Source organism: Diabrotica undecimpunctata, chromosome 10 (genome assembly GCF_040954645.1).
Source record: "Diabrotica undecimpunctata isolate CICGRU chromosome 10, icDiaUnde3, whole genome shotgun sequence".
Classification (NCBI taxonomy): Eukaryota; Metazoa; Arthropoda; class Insecta; order Coleoptera; family Chrysomelidae; genus Diabrotica; species Diabrotica undecimpunctata.
This window is the reverse complement of record NC_092812.1, coordinates 22,382,826-22,405,897: the sequence shown is the minus strand read 5'-3', so window position 1 is coordinate 22,405,897 and position 23,072 is coordinate 22,382,826. Positions and strand designations below refer to the sequence as shown.

The 23,072-nt window shown below is 33.7% G+C and overlaps 1 protein-coding gene and 1 pseudogene across 1 annotated transcript in view; one reads left to right on the top strand and one right to left on the bottom strand.

The window, feature by feature from the left end:
* LOC140451928 (E3 ubiquitin-protein ligase UHRF1-like) overlaps positions 1-22,720 on the top strand; it is a 28,710-nt gene extending 5,990 nt beyond the window's left edge. The window contains exons 5-10 of the mRNA XM_072545901.1: positions 6,093-6,276; positions 6,670-6,901; positions 14,471-14,682; positions 14,813-15,092; positions 19,164-19,556; positions 22,384-22,720. Of these exons, the coding sequence (XP_072402002.1) occupies positions 6,093-6,276; positions 6,670-6,901; positions 14,471-14,682; positions 14,813-15,092; positions 19,164-19,556; positions 22,384-22,524 (1,442 nt within the window). The 3' untranslated portion in view covers positions 22,525-22,720. The remainder of the gene's footprint in view (positions 1-6,092; positions 6,277-6,669; positions 6,902-14,470; positions 14,683-14,812; positions 15,093-19,163; positions 19,557-22,383) is intronic.
* LOC140452205 (uncharacterized) lies at positions 616-2,291 on the bottom strand (annotated as a pseudogene).
* Positions 22,721-23,072: the final 352 nt, after the last annotated feature.

Genomic DNA, 23,072 nt, shown 5'->3' with positions numbered 1-23,072 from the left:
TCGTTCATTGACATCGATGCACCTCAGAAATGAGCTATTAAATGTTAGACAAGTTAATGTGAATTCACAAACAGTTAGACGAAGATCAAAAGAAGCAAACTTAAAGCCCAGACGCCCCGCCAAAGTTCCAAGTCTTCTCCAAAATCATAAAGCTCGTCGTTTGGAATTTGCAAGAACACATATTTAGTGGAATATCGACAACTGGAAAAACGTTCTTTTCATTGATGAGACCAGAATCCTATTATGGAAGCCAGGTAGTCAAAAATACGTCTACAGAAGAGTTGGAGTACGATTCGCTAGCTGCAGTCTCGCCCAGGCCGTTAGTTTTGGAGTTGATGGCATAATTCTTTGGGAAGGTATTAGTTAGGAGGTACGTACCGCACTTGTGGAAGTTATTGGACAGATGACTGGTGATTCTTACGTTTAAAGCATCCTGCAAGATCATGTTTTGTCATATGTTGGTTACATTGGATATGAAAGATTCACGTTAATGCATCATAATGCTCGACCACATGCCGCTGCCATGGTGAGTAATTATCTTGATGAGGTCCAAATTCAAAGATTGGATTGGCCACCGTCTAGCCCGGATTTAAATCCAATAGAGCACATGTGGGATTACCTAAAATGCAGCATACGACAAATAAATCCCGTTCCAAATACGATAGAGAAGCTTCTGCTTGCTACACAGGATAAATGAAATGCAATTTCCCAAGGATATGTCCAAAATTTACTTGCAAGCATGCTGAGAAAGATGCAAGCAGTAATAAGAGCTAAAGGGGAGAATACTCGTTACTGATCATGCACTTCTTTCAGTTTAAACCAGTTGTTTAAGCAATTTAAATTATCATTTAAGTTTAGAGTAAAATAACCTTATTTACCTAATATTAAACATTTATTTTTTTTTTCACAATTTTCTCCGCATAAAAACTTAAAATTGTTCATTAAACATTGTTAACATAAACTCTATTTTACAATAAACGACTTGCTTGACCAGAATTTATTTTGAAAAAACAAAAATTTGAAAATTCCAAAATATTCGATATTTTTGTCCATGAGTGTATTACTAATATCATTTGATTCAAACATGAATTGAGTATCTGTTTCAAGGAGTTCATTTCTTAAAAATAATCTCTCCAGTGGTCCATTCTCAGTACTGAGTTTGTACAAGCCATCATTATTAATTTCAGAAACAATGGCTAATACATTTCTTGGAGTTAATCGACCTCTATCAACATCCGGCACTAGAATCAAAACATTAGTCCCTTTTTTTAAAGGAGCGAATCTTTTATTTGACTCACATATCATCTTTGATGCCTGAACTCTCATCATTTTATGTGATTCTTCTCTCTCATTCAATATTCTCTTACTTCTTTGGGTTAACTGATCATTAAAATTGCCTTCAACTTTGCCTTCTTGTATATTGGGTGCATCTGCATTATTTTTAATCAGGCTATTATTGTCCAGAATTTCTAAAGATATATTTGTCTTGATTGTCTCTTGGCAGGGTTCTACACTGTTGCTTTCTTCTCCATTTTTTAAATAATCATCATCATGTTCGTTTTTCATGCTATTTATTAATTCTTCCAAGTTTTCTTCATTTTTTAGTTTATCAAGGACATCTTTCGGAAAGTCTGCATCTTTTGTTTGTTTGTCTGCTGCCAAACATGGCCTCATAAGGGCCCCTACCAATTCTTCTACGAAAAGATCTGTTTGGCTTAGATTGTATAAATTTCAACCTTTCGCACCATTTTGTACTATTATTATCGTTTATCCAGGTAATCAACATATCCCGGACATCTTGATTAGACCTCTCTACAGAGCCTTGACTTTGTGAGTATCTTGGTTGACTGTGAACTATTTTCAGACCAGGCCACTTAGTAGTTAGTTCTACAATAACCGAGTTGGCAAACTCACGACCGTTATCACTTTGCAAGATATATTGAGAACCTACTAGACAAAAAATATCAACCAAGTGGTCAGCCACTTCAAGTGCTGTTTTGGTTTTCAGTGGTTACAAAAACAAAAATTTAGTCAAATGATCCTGGAAGTTTAAAATAAAGTTACATGGACCATCGGGATCTGTTTGCATATCTATCAGGTCAATCTACAATATGATTATTATATATAATTACCTGACATCTACTGTTCATATATTTAGAAATTATAGGCTTGACAACCAAGCCTGTATTTGGAATTTTTTTCTTCAACTGGCATAACTTGCATTTACTAAGGTACAAGTTTATAATTTCTCGGGTTATATTTGCGTACGTTTTCTTTAACTCATGCTCCATTCTTATAAACAATAAAAAATTGTTTAAAGACTTTTTGACAATAACTTGCCAGAGAGAGAGAGAGAGATATATCTAAAGACTGCGCCTAATAGTTAAAAAACGGAAATATGTACCTACCTTTTTCTGTTTTATGTCCATTATTTATGTGGGCTGTATGCAATGTTAGATATGCCGACGACACCATGGTGATAGCAGATAGTTTAGAGGGACTTCAGGGGCTAATGGACAGAATAAACGAGTACAGTCAACAGTACGGACTAAACATTAATACCCACAAAACCAAACAAATGATTGTCAGCAAGGAGAATATAAATGGGGCTCATCTATACATTAATGGGACGCAGATAGAGCGAGTAAAACAGTATTGCTACCTGGGAACTATTATAAACGAACAGTGGAGCAATGTACAGGAAATAAAGTGCCGCATAGGAAAGGCAAGAACGGTCTTTAACAAAATGAGCGCCATCTTCAAAAGTCACAACATATCCCTGGATACAAAAATGAGACATTTGAGATGCTATGTTTTCTCTGTGTTGTTGTACGGGGCGGAGGCATGGACGCTTACAGACACCACTATTAAAAAACTTGAAGCATTTGAGATGTGGCTTTATAGAAGAATGCTGAGAATATCATGGACAGCAAGGATCACGAACAAGGAAGTTCTAGAAAAAATTAAGAAGGAACCAGAGATTGTGTTTACGATCAAACGCATAAAATTGCAATATCTGGGACACGTTATGAGAAATCAGCACCGTTACTCCCTGTTGCAGTCTATATTGCAAGGTAAAGTCAAAGGTAAGCGAGGACCCGGTAGAAGGAGAATATCATGGCTGCGGAATTTAAGAACATGGTTTAAGAAAACCTCAACGGAGCTGTTTCGAGCCGCAGCGAGCAAGGTCATGATTGCCAATATGATTTCCAACATCCGAAACGGATAGGAACCAGAAGAAGAAGAAGAAGTATGCACAGTATCAAATAATTGCTCACGCTGAAGAAAAAATTTGATTTCCTCTTCGTTAATGTGTCTTTTGGCTATCAGATGTTCATTTTCTGCAATGTTTAATAATTCATATCGATAAGAGGGGCCCTGGACGTAGACGTATATCCTGGCTGGCCAATCTTAGGAATTAGACTGGTCTAACGTCAACTGATCTATTTCGAGCTGCTGTGAATAGAATAAGATGGGTCAATCAAGATGGGCCAACATCTCTAGAAGATAGGCACATTTAGAAGATCGATTGAGTCTTCGATAATGTTTAGATAATAGTCCTTTGCCGAATCTTCGCAATTCTTGTGCTTCTTTAACCTCATAAATTAGTTTTTTATAGTTGCCTTCTAAAAGTAGCGTAGACCTAATACTTGAATCCACCTTAAGTTTATTCAAACCATCCTCGAATTAATTTTTAAGGTTTTCGATTTATTCACCCATTGTATTATAAATTATCAGAAACTACACTGAGTAAAACTCGTGGTACCGGTGAGATTCGATATGCCATTTTTGTATTTCCCTTTCTGGGTATTTATATTGACCATAAAGAGAAATTTATCGTGTGTTTCCGACGGGCTTCGTAGTTTCGCTTTGTGGGTCATTGTAATTTATCCACAACGCGTTCTGTGCACGTCAAAAATACTCGAAACGCGATGTGAGAAATAAACGAAATTCACAACGCTTTGTGGGTATAAATTTCGGTCAATGGCCAAATTCGGATATTGAGTACAAATATATTTATAAAATCTAGAGCTAAGATTAATACTATTACAAGAATTAATATTAACTTAACAATCTTCCGGATTGAACCGCAGCGATTATCATTGCACCAAACTTTCGACATCCTCTTTGATGTCTTCTTCAGGGCTTCCGAGGTCTCAGTCTCCCGAGCCCCCAGATATTACTACATTAATCACTAACTGATGCATTACTGCTGGTAGAGATAACTCTACGGCCAAATTCTTGCATTTCTATAATGGCTATTCACCTAGACTTTACTGTCTTCCAAAAATTCACAAACCCCAACTCAGCATGAGGCCCATTGTATCTTCCATCAATTCCCCTAATGATAACCTATCTAAGTTCATATTGAATATCGTAAATAAAGCGTATAACGTTGATAATGAGTTTAATGTTGGGGACTCCTTTAGATTCAGTTAGTTCTTTTATAAATAATTTCCAACTTCCTGCTGGGCACATCCTTGTCAGCTTCGACGTGGTCTCCTTATTTACTAATTTACCATTAACTGTTCTCTTAACATTAGGTAACCATTGGAATGACATTGTTGACATAATGTTGGATAATTATATAATGTTGTTTAGATTGCTTCCATCAAGAATTCCATATAGTGGAACTCTAGGAGTAGTTTACCCCCTGCATGGGGTTGATTAACTCGAACTCACTGGATACTCATAATTACTTTATTGGTTCTCTAAGTACAATAATAGAGACAGTACCCAGTTCATTCTTAATTCTTAATAATCTACTCCCGTTATTTTCGGGGTATTTAACTCACATGCGTTTTGTTTGTGCATTCATGTTTTTCTAATATAATTTGTAAACATTATTAAATAAGCTTTTGATTACATTGCAAATTTCACTAGCTCAGCGTGTGTTTTAGTTACAAAGGTATTTTCAATGTCATAAACAAACAATCGCATTTAGCAATAAGCAATGAATAATATTATTAAAAGGATTTTAAATTTTTAAACCGAATTGGGTTACTTAGATCTGATTTCTGGATGCTTAATTGAATCCCGTTACAGTGGAATAACTTCTCTGAGATGCTGAAAATGGTTATACTAATTATTTGGTCTTTAATGAAAAATACTAGCTTCAAATATTTGGAACCTCGATGGGGTCATCTATATCTCCAATACTAGTCAATTTTGTACTTAACGATTTGGTCTCTAGTAGACTTCAACTGTTGGATTTTCACATAACTCTTGCCAAGAGGTATGTAGACGACCTGTGTTTGGCCTTACCACCGGACAAAGTCCAAACTACCTTAGAAATTTTGAATTCCTATGATCACCACCTAGAGTTTACATACGAACTTGCAATAAATAATAGCCTTTCTTTCCTGGACATGCCTGTCCACCGGGGTAGTGATCAGGTATTAAGACCCTCTTGGTATAGAAAAGATATGGCCAGTAAAAAGTTTTAGAGTTCACAGGCTGACACATGCTCCTCACAGAAATGTTAAAGGATATTCTGTTAAAAAACTCATATTTTTTACGTCTCATTAATAAATATTTGTTTACTGTTTCATACCAGAGACATTCACCAACTTTGGCTGATGCTGGAGAATCAGATGCTTTATCATTACATTCAAATGTTCCACCAGGAGCTTTCTCTCAGAGTTATTCCACGACATTTAACATTTACTGCTCTTTACCTTTTTTCCACAATTTATTTACAGCATTTCGAGGCTTCTCCGGATTGTGCCTGTAAAGATTGGGATAAATAATGTTAGGTCCTCCCTTATCTCAACAAAAAAAAACCAATGTAGTCTATAGGGTTCCTTGTCGGGATTGTGGATTGTCCTATATTGGACAAACCGGTCGTTCTTTAAAAAGACGCCTTATTTCTTATCGAAGTGACATAAATTGTTCTAAACACACGTGTGCTTTATCCACACATGTTTTGTCAACAAACCACCAGGCTGATTTTGAGAGTACATTGCGCCTATGATAATCGACGCAGTTTATATATAAATTAGTAATTATTCATGATAGTGTAGAAAAGTCATAAGTTTCTGCTCTCGATGATCATGTTTATAGTTTTATTAACTTGACGTGTGTGGTTTTAGGAATTTACCCTTACAACTGTAACACTTGTAAAGATGATAAAAATAAAAAATGTCGTGAATGTGGTTGTACTGTGTGTCACACAAAACAAAATTGGGAAGATATAATTTTATGTGATGAATGCGACGATGAGTATCATCTTGAATGTCTCGATCCACCATTAGATGAAGTTCCGGAAGGAGATTGGTATGTACTAATTTAAAAAAAAATCCTCATAAAGCTTTATGTCAAATACGCGCATAAGAGAAGTTAGATAATTTCGCATTATTTTATATTTTCGATAATAATCAGTTTTGAAGCAGTTTAAAAACAAGATAGTACTTTATATGATTGTGAAACTGTTTTCTTATGACATTTCTATGCTCTCTGCTGTATTTAATAAGAATAAACCACAATTTTGATTGAAAATTGCGTTATTTCTGACGTATTTCCAATTAAAATTGTTATTTATTTTCATTAAAGGTAGATGATAAGGTAGTACTTTTCAAAAAGAAGTATATTTTGAATCCTTCTATGCGTTTACTGATGAATAAGTATCTTTTATTTGTGAAACAATTTCCATTTTTATTTATTCGTCAGGTACTGCCCAGAATGCAAAACTGATGATTCCGAGATAGTTAAAAGAGGTGAGGGAGTAAGATTGAGTAAAAAACGGGCAAATATGCCAAGTAAAACCACTACGTCTACGCGTGATTGGGGTAGAGGTATGGCTTGCGCTGGAAGAACGACTGAGTGTACGGTAGTTTCCAAAGATCACTTTGGCCCTATTCCAGGCATTGATGTTGGAAGGCGTTGGAAATATAGAGCACAGGTATAGTTATATAAAGTAGATCCGATGGATTTTTGCACCTTGTCATCATTCGTATTATAGGAAATAAACCAAAACATGTGAGCCAAACTTACGTCGGTTATAAGAATTAGAAAATGGCTAATATTATAATGGACGTTTTTATACTTGTTTTTTGGTTCTGTACTTTATGAACGTGATTTTCCAATTTTTGAAAAACCTACAGGTTGTGCAATAACATCTGCAGTAAATAAATATTTAAACAGTAGTAATCAGAAATAAAAGTATTTTCATTGTATATAAGCAAATATATGGGTTATAATTTTTCAATATTTAGTTTATAAATGACAAAATAAGTAAGTATATTATTAATGGATTATTTCTTTATTATTTAGAACAACATATTACAACCATCTTGTCTTGCTTACAATTGTTATAGTCGTTGACTATGACGTAAGTCATAAGTTCACTGTAGCCTACCTATACTTACCAATAATATAAAAAAAGTGAATATAAATCCAAAAAAATTAGATCTGCAGGTAAACGAGTAAAGGCAGCATACAGGAAACTGATAGTAGACGAGACAGTGTGGTAGTGGAGTCGGAAATATCATAAACTTGTGAAAATGGAGGAAGATTAAACAATGATGAACGTGGATTCAAAACTAGCAAAAAAACGTAAATAGAACTCAGACGACGGCAAAGAATAGGGGCAAGATTAAATTTGATGATAGCAGCAAAGAAAAAACAACAAAAGATAACATAACCTCCAAAGTTCAGGGAACAAAAAGAAAAAATACAAAGGAAGCAAAAGAATATACTAAAAATAGCAAAATAGAATATTAAAACGTTATTAAGGACTGGAAAGATGGAAGAAGTAGCAAGAGGGTTAAAAAATACACAATGGACTTCGCTGTAATACGAAAAGTAAGATGGGGAAACAGGCGAAATCACAAAAGAAAAATCTGTATTTATGTACAGTGAAGATGATAAACAAAGCAATGACTTCGCATGACTGCGAACCAGACAGAACACGAAATAAACTTAACCAGAATGACATGGATCAACAAAACAGCCAAAAATCAAAATAGCGAGAAACAAAGCCAAGACAAATAAAAATAAGAAAAATGACTGGTTAAATGAAAAACTAGGTGATATTAAAAAGACAAAAAAATCATAAAATAATACAATTTTACAAAAAATACGCCCAGCTTTAAAACTAGAGGACGAAAAACCAAAAAGGAGAAACCTTATTTGAAGATAAACAGATCAGCAGAATATGGGAAGAATATTATGAAAAAATGCTATTAACTACGGAGGAAACACACTGCGATGAAGAAGTAAGACCAATAGTATAAGAAAATTAAAAACCTCCGAAACGAAAAAGCGGCAAGAGAAGATGAAATAGCAGTAGAATTCATAAAATACGGGGGAAGATGTTTACACGAAGAAATAAACAAGCCAATACAACAAATATGGACACAAAACACACTAACAGATATTTGGAACAGGGGTGTTACAGTGACTAACTATAAAAAAAAAGAGATCGGGAGAAGTACGAGAATTACAGAGCAATAACCCAATCAAACACCACATAAAATTCTAGTAAACATACTAAATTGAGCCTTAAATCGTGCGCTGAACGAATATCAGGGGAATATTAGAGCGGTTTCAGACTGGGGAGCAAATAATTAAAAAATTGAGAGAATACAACAGAGAAATGCACATAATATTCATAGATTTCAAAAGCGCTTTTGATATAATTAATCGGATGAAAATGATTTGTCGATTGTCGTTATTAATTTCATGTTTACTGTAAATGAATGGGTCATTTCAGAAACAACATGAGTCAGAAATTATCGTTTTGAGTAAATAAAAAAAAACTGTTTTAAAGCGCTGTAAGAAAAACTGCTTTAAAATTAATTGTTGCAATAATATTTCACTATCCTGTACATATTGACGTGACAACGTCTTAAATTAGGTTGTGGCTCGGAGTCATTCATGAAAAAGTGTAACGCCCGCTCACGTCTGTTACAGTGAGTCACCGAACGAGAGAGAGGCCCGCCGGACCGGCGAATGCCTTGCGTCTCTCTCCCACTCAAACATGATCGGTCCGCTGCGCGCGCAGCACTAGAGAATTAGGCGCGTTGAATCGGTGTGTGCTTCCGTGCTTGTGCGATCATCGTCCTATCCTCAACAAAATCACTCAAATAGAAATTAGTTAAGTTTAAGTTTACATGTACAATGTTTTAGTAAACAAAATATATTTCTATAGTTAAAATTTGTGCAATTCTTATTTTCATTTAATTCCTTGTTCCTATTGTGCAATTTAATAATATTCATATCAATAAATATTCTACCGAGAAAAAGACGTTGTCACGTAAAATCTTCGCCCGTAAAACCGACTTTACAGGCAACCGATTTTTTTTTTGTAAAAATTGTTTTTTCTTAAGTCATCTTATGGTTTTAAATTAAAAAATGATCTTTTTTCCTCTAGTATGTAGTCCATGAGCTTGCGTATATCTTCAATTTTTTTTATTAATTGATACTTTACCATCCGGATAGACCAGAGACTACATTATAATGCACAGCCTAGGTTTGGCGTGATTGGTTGGTGGGTGGGTCCCAATTTAAAAATTGGCGGGTTTCATGTTTATTAAAATGACAATTGAGGTATTGTGACACAGTATATCGCTAAAGAATTTTTTAGGCAATATACAGAGTAGCAATATACTGTGGTATTGGTACAAAGCGGATGATATTCACATTTTAGGATTAAGCTGGCTATTACAGTTTTATTAGAAATGTAATTATTTTTTCTTTTGAGATTATGTAGGTAAAATTAAATTCTGACTTGTGTTTTTTTTATTTTGATATGTTAGTGATGCTTTTTTTATTAGATATATATATTGTTTTAATTTTTTTGATTAGGTAATTTTTTTTATTAAGATTTATAGAGGTTTTTCTTATTTCTAGAACATGCATTAACATTATTATTCTCGTTAGCTATCTCTATGTGGGATCGGCTTCTCTAATTATTTTCCTGTAAACTTTTCTGTTCTCTTCCAGGAACTAAGTACCTCTCCGCTTTTTCTCTGAGATTATGGTTTTTCAGAAACATGCAATTTCTGTTCATCCCCTTTTTTACTGCCCTACATTCAGTACCATACATCGTAGCTGGTCTAAAAGCAGTCCTATACAATTACTTTTTAGTTTTCTTGGTACCTTTTTTATCACACATCATTCAATTTGCCTCTTTCCTTTACCTTTAATTGAAGTATGATAAATAAAACGGTAATACCGATCCTAAAAGCCGAAAATTATCATCTTTTGTGAGTTCTTGTCTATTCAAGCCAACTACTCTATCTGAACTTGAAATAGGTATCATCTTTAAAAGAATATTTTAAATATTTTGTTTGTATCCAACTTAATTTTAATCATTTTTCATTAAGGACCTGTCTCCGCTACTCTATACCAAGGAGGTTCAGTTGTTATCTAATCCAGCACAAATCAGAATAAATATGGGCGAAACCCGGATGAAACCCTGAAAATTGGCCAGTTTCACCTACAATTGTATCGTTCTATAATAGTTCTTCTAACTATATATAGTAGTTTTAACACTATTATAGTTGTTACTTGCTCATACTCCACTCACATATTCAGCCGGCACTGAATTCCTTTCCTACTAAATCTCTGCCACAATAGGTTTCTGATAACTTCATCATGTGCTTTGTCAAGATTAATAATACTATGTGCAAGTTTATCTCTTTCACTCTAAATTGTTAAATTAGCTGTTTTATAATAAAAATTGCTGATGTAGACCTGCCTCCTTGCATAAATCCAAATTGACATTTATCCATTTTCATTTTTTAGAACACTGAATTATGTTAGATTTCACCACAAATGTAGGATAATAAAAAGATATATTGTGAATCGAGTACTATGAAAAATTGTCATTGTCAACAAAATGAAGCAGAGGTTTACTGGAAATAACTATTACAAACCAAATAAAACACTAAACAGCTATGTTTAAAATGTCTTTATTCTTTATTAAAAACCTGAGAAATCAAAGGAGGGGGCGGGCCGTTATTGGTGCAACGGCGAAAGAAAACCCCTCTAAACCTTGCCTAGGGCCCAGTACATCCCGATTTAAAAATACAATTCTAATATAAAAGCCTACAAATATAACATGATTATAACATCGATACTTAACACAGCTTTAAAATTCAGGCCTAAACTAAGCATTTATACATATATTTTATGAAATTTTACTACATATATTACTAATTGTCGCTGGATTTGACCCTCGGGAATGAGGGAAGGTGATCCAGTCGCACTATCCATAGCTATGTTGGACCGGAGCATATAGGGATCACGGTCTGTGGATATATAGGTTATATATGAACCCTAGCTAGCGGGAAAAATACCTTTATTAAAATACAATTAAATGTTTATTACAAGTAAGAATCTGCAATAAAAGTTGATTAGTATTATAACTAAGAATCTGCAAAGAAAGGGATTAGATATCTTAATACTAAGAATCTGAAAATAAAGAGTTAATTAGTCTTAGAAAAAAGCAAAAAAAGTGAGAATTTTTCTAAGTCCCAATAATTTCGGGAAACAAAAGTTATTTAAAATTGTCAGATTTTCCTGAAAATGCGAAATTTGTGTCTGTCGTTGTGCCTCCGGGACTAATCAACAAAGACATGCAACAAAATATAAACAAATAAAAAGTTATTCACAAATTTCGTATTAAAAATTTCCTAAGTCGAAAAAGACCTGAAAAGTAAAAATAATCCTAAGTTATTTTTATAGTAAAAATGTTTCAAAGTCCCAAAACAGTATATAAATATCAGAAAAATAATCTAAGTTATTTTTAACCTGAAAAAGAAATAAAAAGTCCCTAAAAGAGAAAATAATGTTAGCAAAATACGTCTAAGTTATTTTCGGGCTGAAAATATTTCAGAGTCCCAAAAGATAAAATAAATATAAAATTATTATAATTTTTCTAAGTTAAATTAATAACCTAAGAGAGATACCTCAATTGTCATTTTAATAAACATGAAACCCGCCAATTTTTAAATTGGGACCCACCCACCAACCAATCACGCCAAACCTAGGCTGTGCATTATAATGTAGTCTAAAGTTTTTTGTTAAAACGGTGGAAACATCAAATATTTTTCAATTTAAAAAGTGGTGGCCTAAACATTACAAAAAAACGTGTTTGTCTACCGACTCAATGGGCAGAAAAGAAAAGGATAAAAAAATCGCTTTCCAGATTTCAAACTACTACCATTTTTTTATTCTTCAAACCAACCAGAGACTGTAACAGTATCGGAATATATTAATGGTTTTATCACTAACAACTTTAAACTTACAATAAGTGATAGAATTCCATTTTTATCAACAGTTCTGGTGTTCTGGTATAGAAGAATAAAAAAATGGTAGTAGTTTGAAATCTGGAAAGCGATTTTTTTATCCTTTTCTTTTCTGCCCATTGAGTCGGTAGACAAACACGTTTTTTTGTAATGTTTAGGCCACCACTTTTTAAATTGAAAAATATTTAATGTTTCCACCGTTTTAACAAAAAACTTTTCGTGTCGTGTAGAATTCTTTCTATCATTTCTGTATATTCTTTTTATGACTCTTTTTATTGCCGCAAAGTTTTTGTCGTTAGGCAAAAAGGAATGGCCACGTTATGGAAAGTAATGGTTTATGGTTTTAAAACTTCCAGTATCTACTAACAAAAGTAAAAATCTCACTACAGTGTGATTCCGGTTTTGACCGGCACAGCTATCAGAAAATAAGTGAAGATATTTCACAGCACTTCAGATTTGATATAATCCATAAGAAATGAAGCAACTTCATTGGGACCCTTTCTAGCTTGATCCTCGTGGTAGGTGTAAAATATCCCTTGTTTTTTTTTGCATATTGTGAATTCCAAAGACGTTGTAGGTTAGTTGACCTAACCTACTTAGTTAGTTGTAGTTAAGTAAAAAGTCTCTTGTACAGGAATAAGTGTAATATGAAGATTTTGCATATAATCAAACATCAGGCCACCTACAGTGGCATCTTTCTTGCATATTTCTGCAATTTCTGCCTTTTTATTGTAGAACTTCTTTGCATGTATTTTATGTACAGATAATTCCGCAACGGCCACGTGCCGTTTGTCTCGTTTAAAGATGGATTCTTCATTTTTATTTCTAACTGTTCACATTCACAGCAAGTGTCTACCTATGGACGTCCAAAAGATAGAGAAAAATGTTCCTGGAAGATCTTTAAATAAAATTTATACTTTACTGAATTATTATTATTATCAGGAAATTTGGCACAAAATAGGTCATACATAATTCAATTTTTTATCTAAATAATTCTTCTCGTTCCCTGTGCAATGTGAAATCTTAATGGGAAAACTCACAATATGAGTCTTAATCTGTTCTATTAAATTTTCAGACTTAGCATTCCCTGAAATATTTTTTCCACGTTTATCTAGTGGTGCTTTTCCTTGTACAAGAAACTTAAAAATTCTTCGAATTTTTTCATGACTCCAGTGTGAATTACCATGAAAAATTTTTTGCAAACAATAATTTTCCCACCTGAGCCTGTCAAGGAGTAACTAATGTTATATCTTCTATTCTTTGGATTTTCATTTCGAGGTCGTCTCTTTTTTACTTCACACTTTCTTGTAAGCCCTTGTAAGTATGAATCTTGTGCATTCTTGGTAAGTATACTTCTGAATTTGGCAAGTAGTTCAGCCCTTACATCCGCATTAACTTTTTCAAAACACTTCAAGCGACAACTACAAAAAAAATATAATAATTTGCTTATTACAGCAAGACGAGACTGATGTCGTTTCTACTTAGAATGGTGCGTTCACGTATAAAAAACGGATTTATGAAGAAATGTCAATATTGCCAAAAATTTACTTATGTTTTTTCTGAAAAGACCGATTCAATTGCATAATTGGTTTATATATTTCCTCACTTGCTATATTCGCAATAAAGTCACCAATTATCAGATTTATATATCGTTTTGACAATAAATTAAAATACTTTTCTACATCTTCATGAAACAGTTCCTTTTCTACATCTACTCAATATTCACTAAGTGCGTGCACTTTTAAAATACTTTGAAAACTACCTTTCATTTTTATTCATATACTACAAATACTAGAATGTTTATTTGCATTTTTTTTTTTTAACGAAAAGACCTACACCGAACATTCTGTGCTCTTCCTCTCTGTTAAAAAAACTTGTAATTAACTTGACTCATAATACAGTGAAAATAACGGTATTATATTAGTAGGAAGAAGCTAGAATTCATGGTCAAAGAACCTGAGGAGGTGGTTTGACTAACCGCTCGTCTTCTGAAATTTTTCGTGCTACAACTACAATTGACATTTGTATTACCAGCTTACGGATGGAGACAGCGTAAGAAGAAGAAATCAAAGATCGCCAAAACTTAGTATATAATTAGTGTATTTAGTACGTGGTATATCAAATTTGGGATCAAAAGGTTCGAAACTTACAAAATTATTCTGCACGTTAAAATAAGTTTCATTTTTTGTTTGGATTTGATCATTCAAATGTTCTAGGTGTCTGAGGTTGGAGTTCATCGTCTTATCGTAGGTGGTATTCATGGATCAGCAAATATAGGGGCCTACTCGATTGTTTTAAGTGGCGGATATGAAGACGATATAGATCAAGGCGATGAATTTATTTACACGGGAAGTGGAGGCAGAGATTTAAGTGGAAATAAACGAGTGAACAAACAAAGTATGGATCAAGAATTTAAACGAGGCAATATGTAAGTAATTATTTATTTCTCGTATTCTTTTGAAGGTGAAATTTGTATGTACTGTATGTTTTAATTGTAGTAAAATGATTATCTCCTTTACCAAATGGGTTTTTATAACGAATACTGAAAATTTTTGTAGGGCTTTAGCAGTTAATTGCAATGCTCCACTTGACAAAAATGGGGCAGAAGCAACAGATTGGAGAGCTGGTCTACCAGTGCGAGTAGTAAGGAAAGGTAATCCTAAAATTAATTCAAAGTATAGTCCAAAAGATGGATTACGGTACGATGGTATTTACAAAGTAGTTAAATATTATCCAGAAAAGGGAGAGTCTGGATTTTTGGTATACAGATATTTATTGAGGAGGGATGATCCCAATCCAGCACCATGGGAAGAAGGTGGTCATGAAGACGATATTGTTGTAAGTATACATGTTGATAATTAGTGAGATCATTGATTAAAAACTACTATACATAGATAGCTCACTGTAAGATAAAATCGAATTCTCCGCCCACTTATGGCCGTGAGAGAGTATGGCGAAGACCGCATGAGGGTTTTGTAGAATGTACCTTCAGTCCTAGGATAGGCTATCAAGGGGGCTCAATTATGGTGTGGGCTGGAATTTTTCTAGAGGCACGTACAGAATTGTACATCGTTCCGAGAACAACATGTTTGGGACATGCTTGGGCGAAGGATACGAAGTGGTGTTCCTGTCCCTTTAACCTTAAATAAGTTACAAGAAGCCCTCTTGGAGGAATGGGAACTTATTCTTCAACAGGACATTTTTCATTTGATTAGGGATGCCAAGGAGAATTCAGGAAATAATTCGAGCATGTGGAGGAAACTTTTATTATTAAAATCAGTTTGTCCGGACACATGATTTAAATGGTAATTGAAATTTATGTGTAATTTTATTTAAACCAAAGCAAGTATCTCCATTATTTCTGGAGTGATACTAACAACGAATTGTATATTTAAAAATAAAAATCTCGTTTGATTTAATTGTATAAAAAAATATATAAATCACTCAATATCAACTGATTTGATATAAAATATATTTTAAGAATATTCTCATTGACAAGGCGCTTTAGGCCAACTTAAAAATGTTTCTAAAGATATGAGTACTCACCTAGATCAGTTGTTAACTGTAAATTTTAGAGGAACAGCATCTTTTCTTAATAATTTTCGTTGGCCACTTTGATAAATATGTTCCATTACAAAATGATGCTCGCAAATTACCCTCTGTTTCAGGTCACCGACATCCGTCAATATCAAATTTAAAGAAAGATATAATATTTGTTCTGTCATTTCTTTCAAAATATCCCGCGTAAATACACTTATGCGTTACAAAGGATATTTTGTATAAAATGTCAGTCTTTTTATATGAAATTCCGTTTTAACTCAGCACAAAACGCAGCTTTTAGTAGATAATACTATAAATACTAAGACACTACTCTTAACTATTCGCAAGTCAGACACAGACTGAGAAATCTCGATACGTTTTTCGGGTAGTGCCATCCAATTGTCGATCGGCAATTACAAATTACTAAAAAGTCAGCTTACTGTGATTTTATTACTAATTCCAATAATAAACCTAGAGACTGCTGGAAAATAGTAAATTTCGAAAGAAACAACACAAGATCCAGTTCGGTACAATCTGATCTACCTCCAGATGAAATAAATCAATTTTTTACTACAATTGCAGAGAATATAATTACATCTCTTTACACTACCAATGTCGATGTCCTCTTGAGTTATAGATTCTTCTCCGAGCAAGTCCTTTTTTTTTTCGTCCCGTTGTGGAAGAAGAGGTCTCTCAAATAATAAAGTCTCTTGGTAATTCTAATCGTAGGGACGTTCGCGAAATTAATAGCAAAATTTTAAGAGAAACTTACCAAATAGTATTAACACCTTTCACTCATCTTATTAAATTAATTCTATCAACTGGAATATTTTTCAGAAGTACTAAAATACTCAAAAGTACTCCCTATCTACAAAAAAGGTGATTCCTCAAAAACTGAGAATTACAGACCCATAAGCATTGTTCCTACTTTTGGGATATGATTGAAACGGTTATCAAACAACAATTTTATTTCTATTCTGAGTCAAATAATTACTTTAGTAACTCACAATATGCAACATTAAATATCGCAACGCGATATTTAATGTTGTGAGTGAGGTGATTGAGGGGCTTGAACGCGGCAATCGCATAGCAATTTATCTTTGCGACTTGTCAAAGGCTTTTGACTGCGTTTCACACGACCTTTTGCTCCACAAATTAAATTACTAAGGAATCAGAGGTATCCCTCTTCAGCTTATAACTTCTTATCTATGTGGCAGACACCAGGCGTTAGCGTCTAAAGGTCATCTCTCCGATTTTCTTTCCGTAAAATATGGAGTCCCACAAGGTTCGTTCTTAGGACCTCTTTTGTTTATTATTTATGTCAACGATTTGCCTAAATTCATATCTCCGTACAAATCCATACAATTCGAAGATGATACGACATACAATATATCAGGAAAAAATAATGATGATTTAAAAATGTCTCATGAGGAAGTTTCTACTAAATCTAGCACATGGTTTGCTGCAAACAGACTAAAACTTGACCCTGATAAAACGCAAAATTTTGTTATATCTGCAAGTAATTTACAAAATGATCCATATAACAAAGAGACTGTTAAACTATTGGATACTATAATAAACTATTAGATAATCGACAACTGGTCGGCTCATATCTCACAAATAAAGAAAAAGCTATCAAGTTCATTATTTGTTATTCGCCATCTAACAAGGGTTATCAACTTTGAAACAATAAAAATGTCATATTCAAAAGAAAGCTATCGGGATTTTAGCAGGGGTTAGTTATCTAGAACACTGCCGATCTTTCTTTATCAAATTCAAAATTATGCCGCTACCTACTCTGTTGATATTTCAAGTTTTAAAGGAAATTCACAGAAAACGGGACCATTTAATGAAGCAGTGTGATCTCCACGCCCACACTCCGCGAAACTGTCATTACCTACGAACAAATTTATATAGATTTCTTTTTCAGATAAAAATTGCCTTAATTATAACTCTTACAATATTTTACCAAAAAGTATTAAACAGCTAAGCTGTAATAGTTTCGAAAAAGTTATAAAAAAATATCTTCTGAAACATTGTTTTTACTGCTCAGGTTCTTGTTTGTGATATATTTAAGATACCTTTTATATTCCTTTTTGATAGACTATGTATTTTTATTTTTTTTTTTTTGACTTGCTACAAACAGTATTTGTAATCGTAATTAAATAAAAAAACTCAAAACTCTAGATACATATTTTAGTTACCACGAGGTGAGCTATCTATATGTAGTTTTTAATCAATGGTGAGATACAATTGGTAGAACATAAAATAGTGTTTGAAATAAAAATTAAGCTAAAAGTGGAAAAATCTTCACTTACCTTTTAGTTTACCGCTCTTCTTCCACAGAGCCAATTACACGCATTATTATAAGTCGTTTAATGTGCTATATTCTTTCACGGCTCCCATTTTAGGTATTCCTTTACACTTTTAGTAATCATTACTCCGTTAGATTAGTTCAACCAACCAACTAAACCCAAATAGTTCTACTATATTCAGTTTGAAAATTATTGATAGCAGTTTTTGACACAGCTGATAATCCTCGACGTAACGTCATAAATCAGTGACGAAAAATGTCAAAATTATTTGAAGTTTTCTTGTCTCATGGGTTGCAGTAATAAACCAATAATTCGTTCCAACGCGTGGGAATAAAGATGGACAACGAAATTATAAAAGAGACCGCTTGGAAGGTGGCTCAGAATTGAGTAACTCTTCTGAGCTTATAATTAAAAATATAATGGGAACAATCAGAGAGGTGGCTCCAATCTCGGATTCTATCTCCGACCCATCTATTCAGTCAGATGTTCCGATAGTCAAGTATCGAATGTCACTCCTATCGCGTTCTACATCTCCTGACACATAGATGTCACGTCATACGTCGATTGTCACGTTCTGTTATGCACTATACGGAAAAGAAGAAGAAGAATTGACATTTGGCATTGTTTCTTTGCTACCACCGTTTTGATTTGACACCTCACACGTCAAAATCGGAGCAATAGCAATGAAGATACGATATACTGCCGTTTTGGGAATACTTTTATCTTTTTTTGTCCCAACGTAGTCGTTACACCCTTCACTTTCCAACGAGCCCTCATACGCCACGATCGGGCCAATAGAAACGAAGATATGACGTAATACCCGATGCACACGACACATACTGCATCCCAGCCCATTTTTCATCCCCTTTCCAACGATACCTTACACGTCATCCTACTTAAGCCGTTTGGCATTTACGACCAGGGGGTTGTGATTTAGGAGATAACCTCAAAACCGCCTTATATGTATACTTTTATAATATTTAGTTTTTACATCAATAATTAATTATTACTATCTTGCGAAAACATTCAAGTTTTATTAATAGCTATGTTGTAGTATCCAGATAATTATTCTGAAAAACAAGCAGAAAAAGAAAAGAAGGGAAAGCCTTCCAAAGGACGAAAACGTAAAGCAAGTGAAGATGAAATGGAAGAACTAGAAGAAAAAGAAAATAAATCTACCAAAGAGAGAAATACCATAACAAGTTTTTTCAACGGAATGAGTAACAGCAGTAAAAAAATAAAGATAGAATATGAAGTACCTGAAGAAATAAGTAAGTTAATAAAAGAAGATGTGGACAATGCTGCCTTATGGGATGACTGCAATGAAACTATTAAGTTAGGAAAGCAGAAGTATTTGGCAAAAATTCAAGAAAATTTCAAATGTGCTTGCTGTCAGGATATGGTATACAATCCAATTACTACTGAATGCAAACACAATATGTGTGAGGTAAGTTGTTTGTTTTTAAGATGTTTTTATTATTATACAAAAATCAAAATAATCTAAGGGGCAAAAATAAAATGCAAGATTACAGAAGATTATTTCAAATAATTTTAATGAAAAATGTAACGTCTGTTCTTACTAAGACCAGGGCGTTAAGCAACACCACACTGCTGGAAGAAACGAGGGGAAAAATTCTTCGAATATTCCTAAGGATATTCAAGAGAAAAACGCCCACCGTTCCATCCATCAGAATGGTGCTCTGCCCGACTGCTCAGCCCTGGGTTCGTTCCCTGTTCATTCTCTCCCCACACCAATCCCAGAAAGGTACAGGAAATAACAAAAAACTTAAGAAGTCATAGTAAAGGTATATATATTTATTAAATAATAATAAACAGAATTCATATTATTATGAATGTGAAACAAAAATAAATTTTTACTCATTTAAAAAGGGTTCCGATTTTTGTGGAAGTTAGCCGCTGTCGGTGCTTGTTAGTTGGGCTAAGGGGGGTTGTTGGTCTAGATTATAGCAATCATTTTTGTCCCCATGTTGGTAAATGGGTTTCAAATTATATTCTGATGCATCTTTAAGGTAGTATGGATGGTTGTTGATTGTTTCCCCAAGGTAGTGTGGTTGGTTATTGCTTGCTCCCCACGGTAGTGGCTAGAAAATTCATACAAAGATCAGTTTTCTCCCAAAAGAAAAACCCGATCAGGCATAAAGCTGAGTATTTAGAGAAAAACGATCTCAGCAAAATCTCTGATAACAGCGTGGCATTAAAAAAAATAAATTTATAGGAAAAGATTTTATTAATAAGATATTACAGAAAATAAGGTAATATAGGTACATATAAAAAAAATAAACGTTAAAATCTTTTCAGCTTTATTTTAAGAAAGAAAGTATGAAAGTTCTATGTTCAGCTGAATTCTTGTAAATATTCCAACTGTTAGCAACGTTTAAATCTAGTAGATGGTAAAACATTCCAAAATATCATTTTTTTACTGCTTAGAATAATTTTATTCCGTCCCATATTGCTTTCCAACAAATCAACACCGCCCATATGATGGTTATATTCTTGTGCAAGATATGGACAACTTACTTCTTTTGTTCTCTTTTTTTTCTTGTCATATCTCTTAGCAGTAGTTTTAGGAACTTCGCCAGCGAAAGTCGATAGAAATGTGACTAATTTGTTATCTTTCCATACTAAGCTACTTATTTCCACACCATCGCAAGTACCAACAAACTCTACACTAGTTCCTCTTTCTTTATTTTTCATATTCCTAGGAATAACAATTAGTCAATTTTTTCTCGTCGATAGTTTTTTGATATGCTGCCTTCTTTCTATTTTTGGCCATTTCCACTCATGATCAAACCACTGATTTCTTTTTTCTGACTTGGTTTTGTCCAATATTTCAACCGATTTCTGTAACACAATATCTCGTATATTTATATCTCGTGTCTTGCATCGATAATTATATGATCTATTTGGTTCATTATCAGGAGATTTCCAAGTTCCCTTATGTATATCTTTATGGGGAAATCGTGTCCCAGCTATTACATTATGTTGTAAGACATCACAAAGTTTATAATTCTGAGACCGTTATCATTAGAGTCTACGTGTAGGCTCTCTTTTCCGATGGTAGGCGAAAATATATTCTCTCTTTCGACTTTGGTATTAAAATCTCCTGCTATTATTTTTATGTCATTTTTTAGGCACTCATCGTACTCTCGGTTTAGTGCCTCAGAACATGTCTTTTTCATCATCCTCTTTTTCTTCCATTGGAGCATGGATGCTAATAATGTTAATATTAGCGAACTTCCCTTTAAGTCTTATTCGACATATCCTATGATCAATAGCTTGGAAATCAATTACACTATGTTTGACCTTGCTGCTTCCAATAAATCCGGTACCAAATTCGTCTCGAGTAAATATCGCAGTTATTTTTTTTTTCCAGGATGCCTGAGCTAGTCCACCTCATTTTCTGTAAAGCAATATCGCTTTGGCTTTATTCATTTCTTGTATGAGCACAGCCGTGGCTCCAGGTTGATAAAGGCTTCTTACGTTGGACGTGCAAATTTTTAAATAATTATCCTTATTATTCCGAGTTCGTCGTAGGTTAGACAGTCCGGTTTCGTTCTTTGTAGCTTTCATAACAAAAGGTTTTTAGGTAGTTAACCCAACGTCAAACCCCCTTTTCGGAGGGCCATTTCACCCGCTCTCGTCAGTTCCCGACCCAAATTTCCACCCGGGTTGGATACCGGATCTCCAGTTGGGTTGCTCGGTTTACAGGAGGCACCATCGTGAAGGTGAGGGTCGTATTTGAGTAGAAGAGGCTAATTGGAGTAAACTGGAATCAACTTCATGTTTTCGCATTCTACCCCTTTATCCCCAGTCATTTCCTCGGTTCAAATTATATTTGCCAGCTTTTAAAAGTAAAAGGTTTTTGGTCTATGCATAGAGCAATACACTTATTTGATAAATCGTAGCATTTTAGTGAGATTATAAATATAACTTCGGGACTAGTTTGGGGCGCAGTCTATGATAAATTTTTACCTCAACAATAACTATATTGTAATAATTCATTAGCTGTCAATAAAACTATATTTTACCCAACGACTTCAACATTTTATTTTATCATGGTCGATCGAGAAGAATCCGACACAGGGCATTACAAACAATTCGAATTTATAATTACATTGAATTGTCCACTAACTGTAATTTAAAATAGAAAAGAAACATTGTGCTTGTATTAATTAGCATACAAACCAATATATTAGTTATTTATCTCATATTTGATAAAGTAAAGTATGTTAATATTTTTTTTTATTTTTAAGGCGTGCATGCGGCGAGCATTCAAATCGAACTATTACAATTGTCCTTATTGCCGATTTGAACTAGGAGGATGTTACGATTTAACAGTTAACGAAACGCTTAGTCAAATTTTAAATATGTTTTTCCCAGGATATGGAAAATAAATTAAATGAAATGTCGAATTTATTATTAATTTTTATGTACGTATATTTTATTTTTGTATCAAAAATGTAATCTTTGTAAGGATAGTTTTTATTTGTTAGATGTGAATGTTTTTATGTTTCCTGTACTATCTGTTTTATGTGACCTTGTACTATCTATTTACAAGTATGTAGCAGTATTTTTGTAATAAGATTTTAATTTAAAAATTTATTGTTTGATTTTGAACACATTTTCCCATTTTAAGATTAACAAGGAATGCAAGAAAATTGTAAGTAAGACTATAGAATAACATCAGTTACTTGTACCCGGACAAGCTGAAGTATATATTATAGTACATTTGAAAGTAATTGAAAGCACAAATTTTATAGCAAAGGTCTAAATACAGGGTAGGTCAATGCAGAAAAAACGGCATTGATACCTTCTTATCTGAATTCTGAATACATCATAAAATGCAAATGAACAAACCCTAAATGATTAAGTAATAACTGAACGCCTTAATGACGGAGAACGGACTGGCCTAATCGAGCTAGAACGTGTATGTTAGAATCGG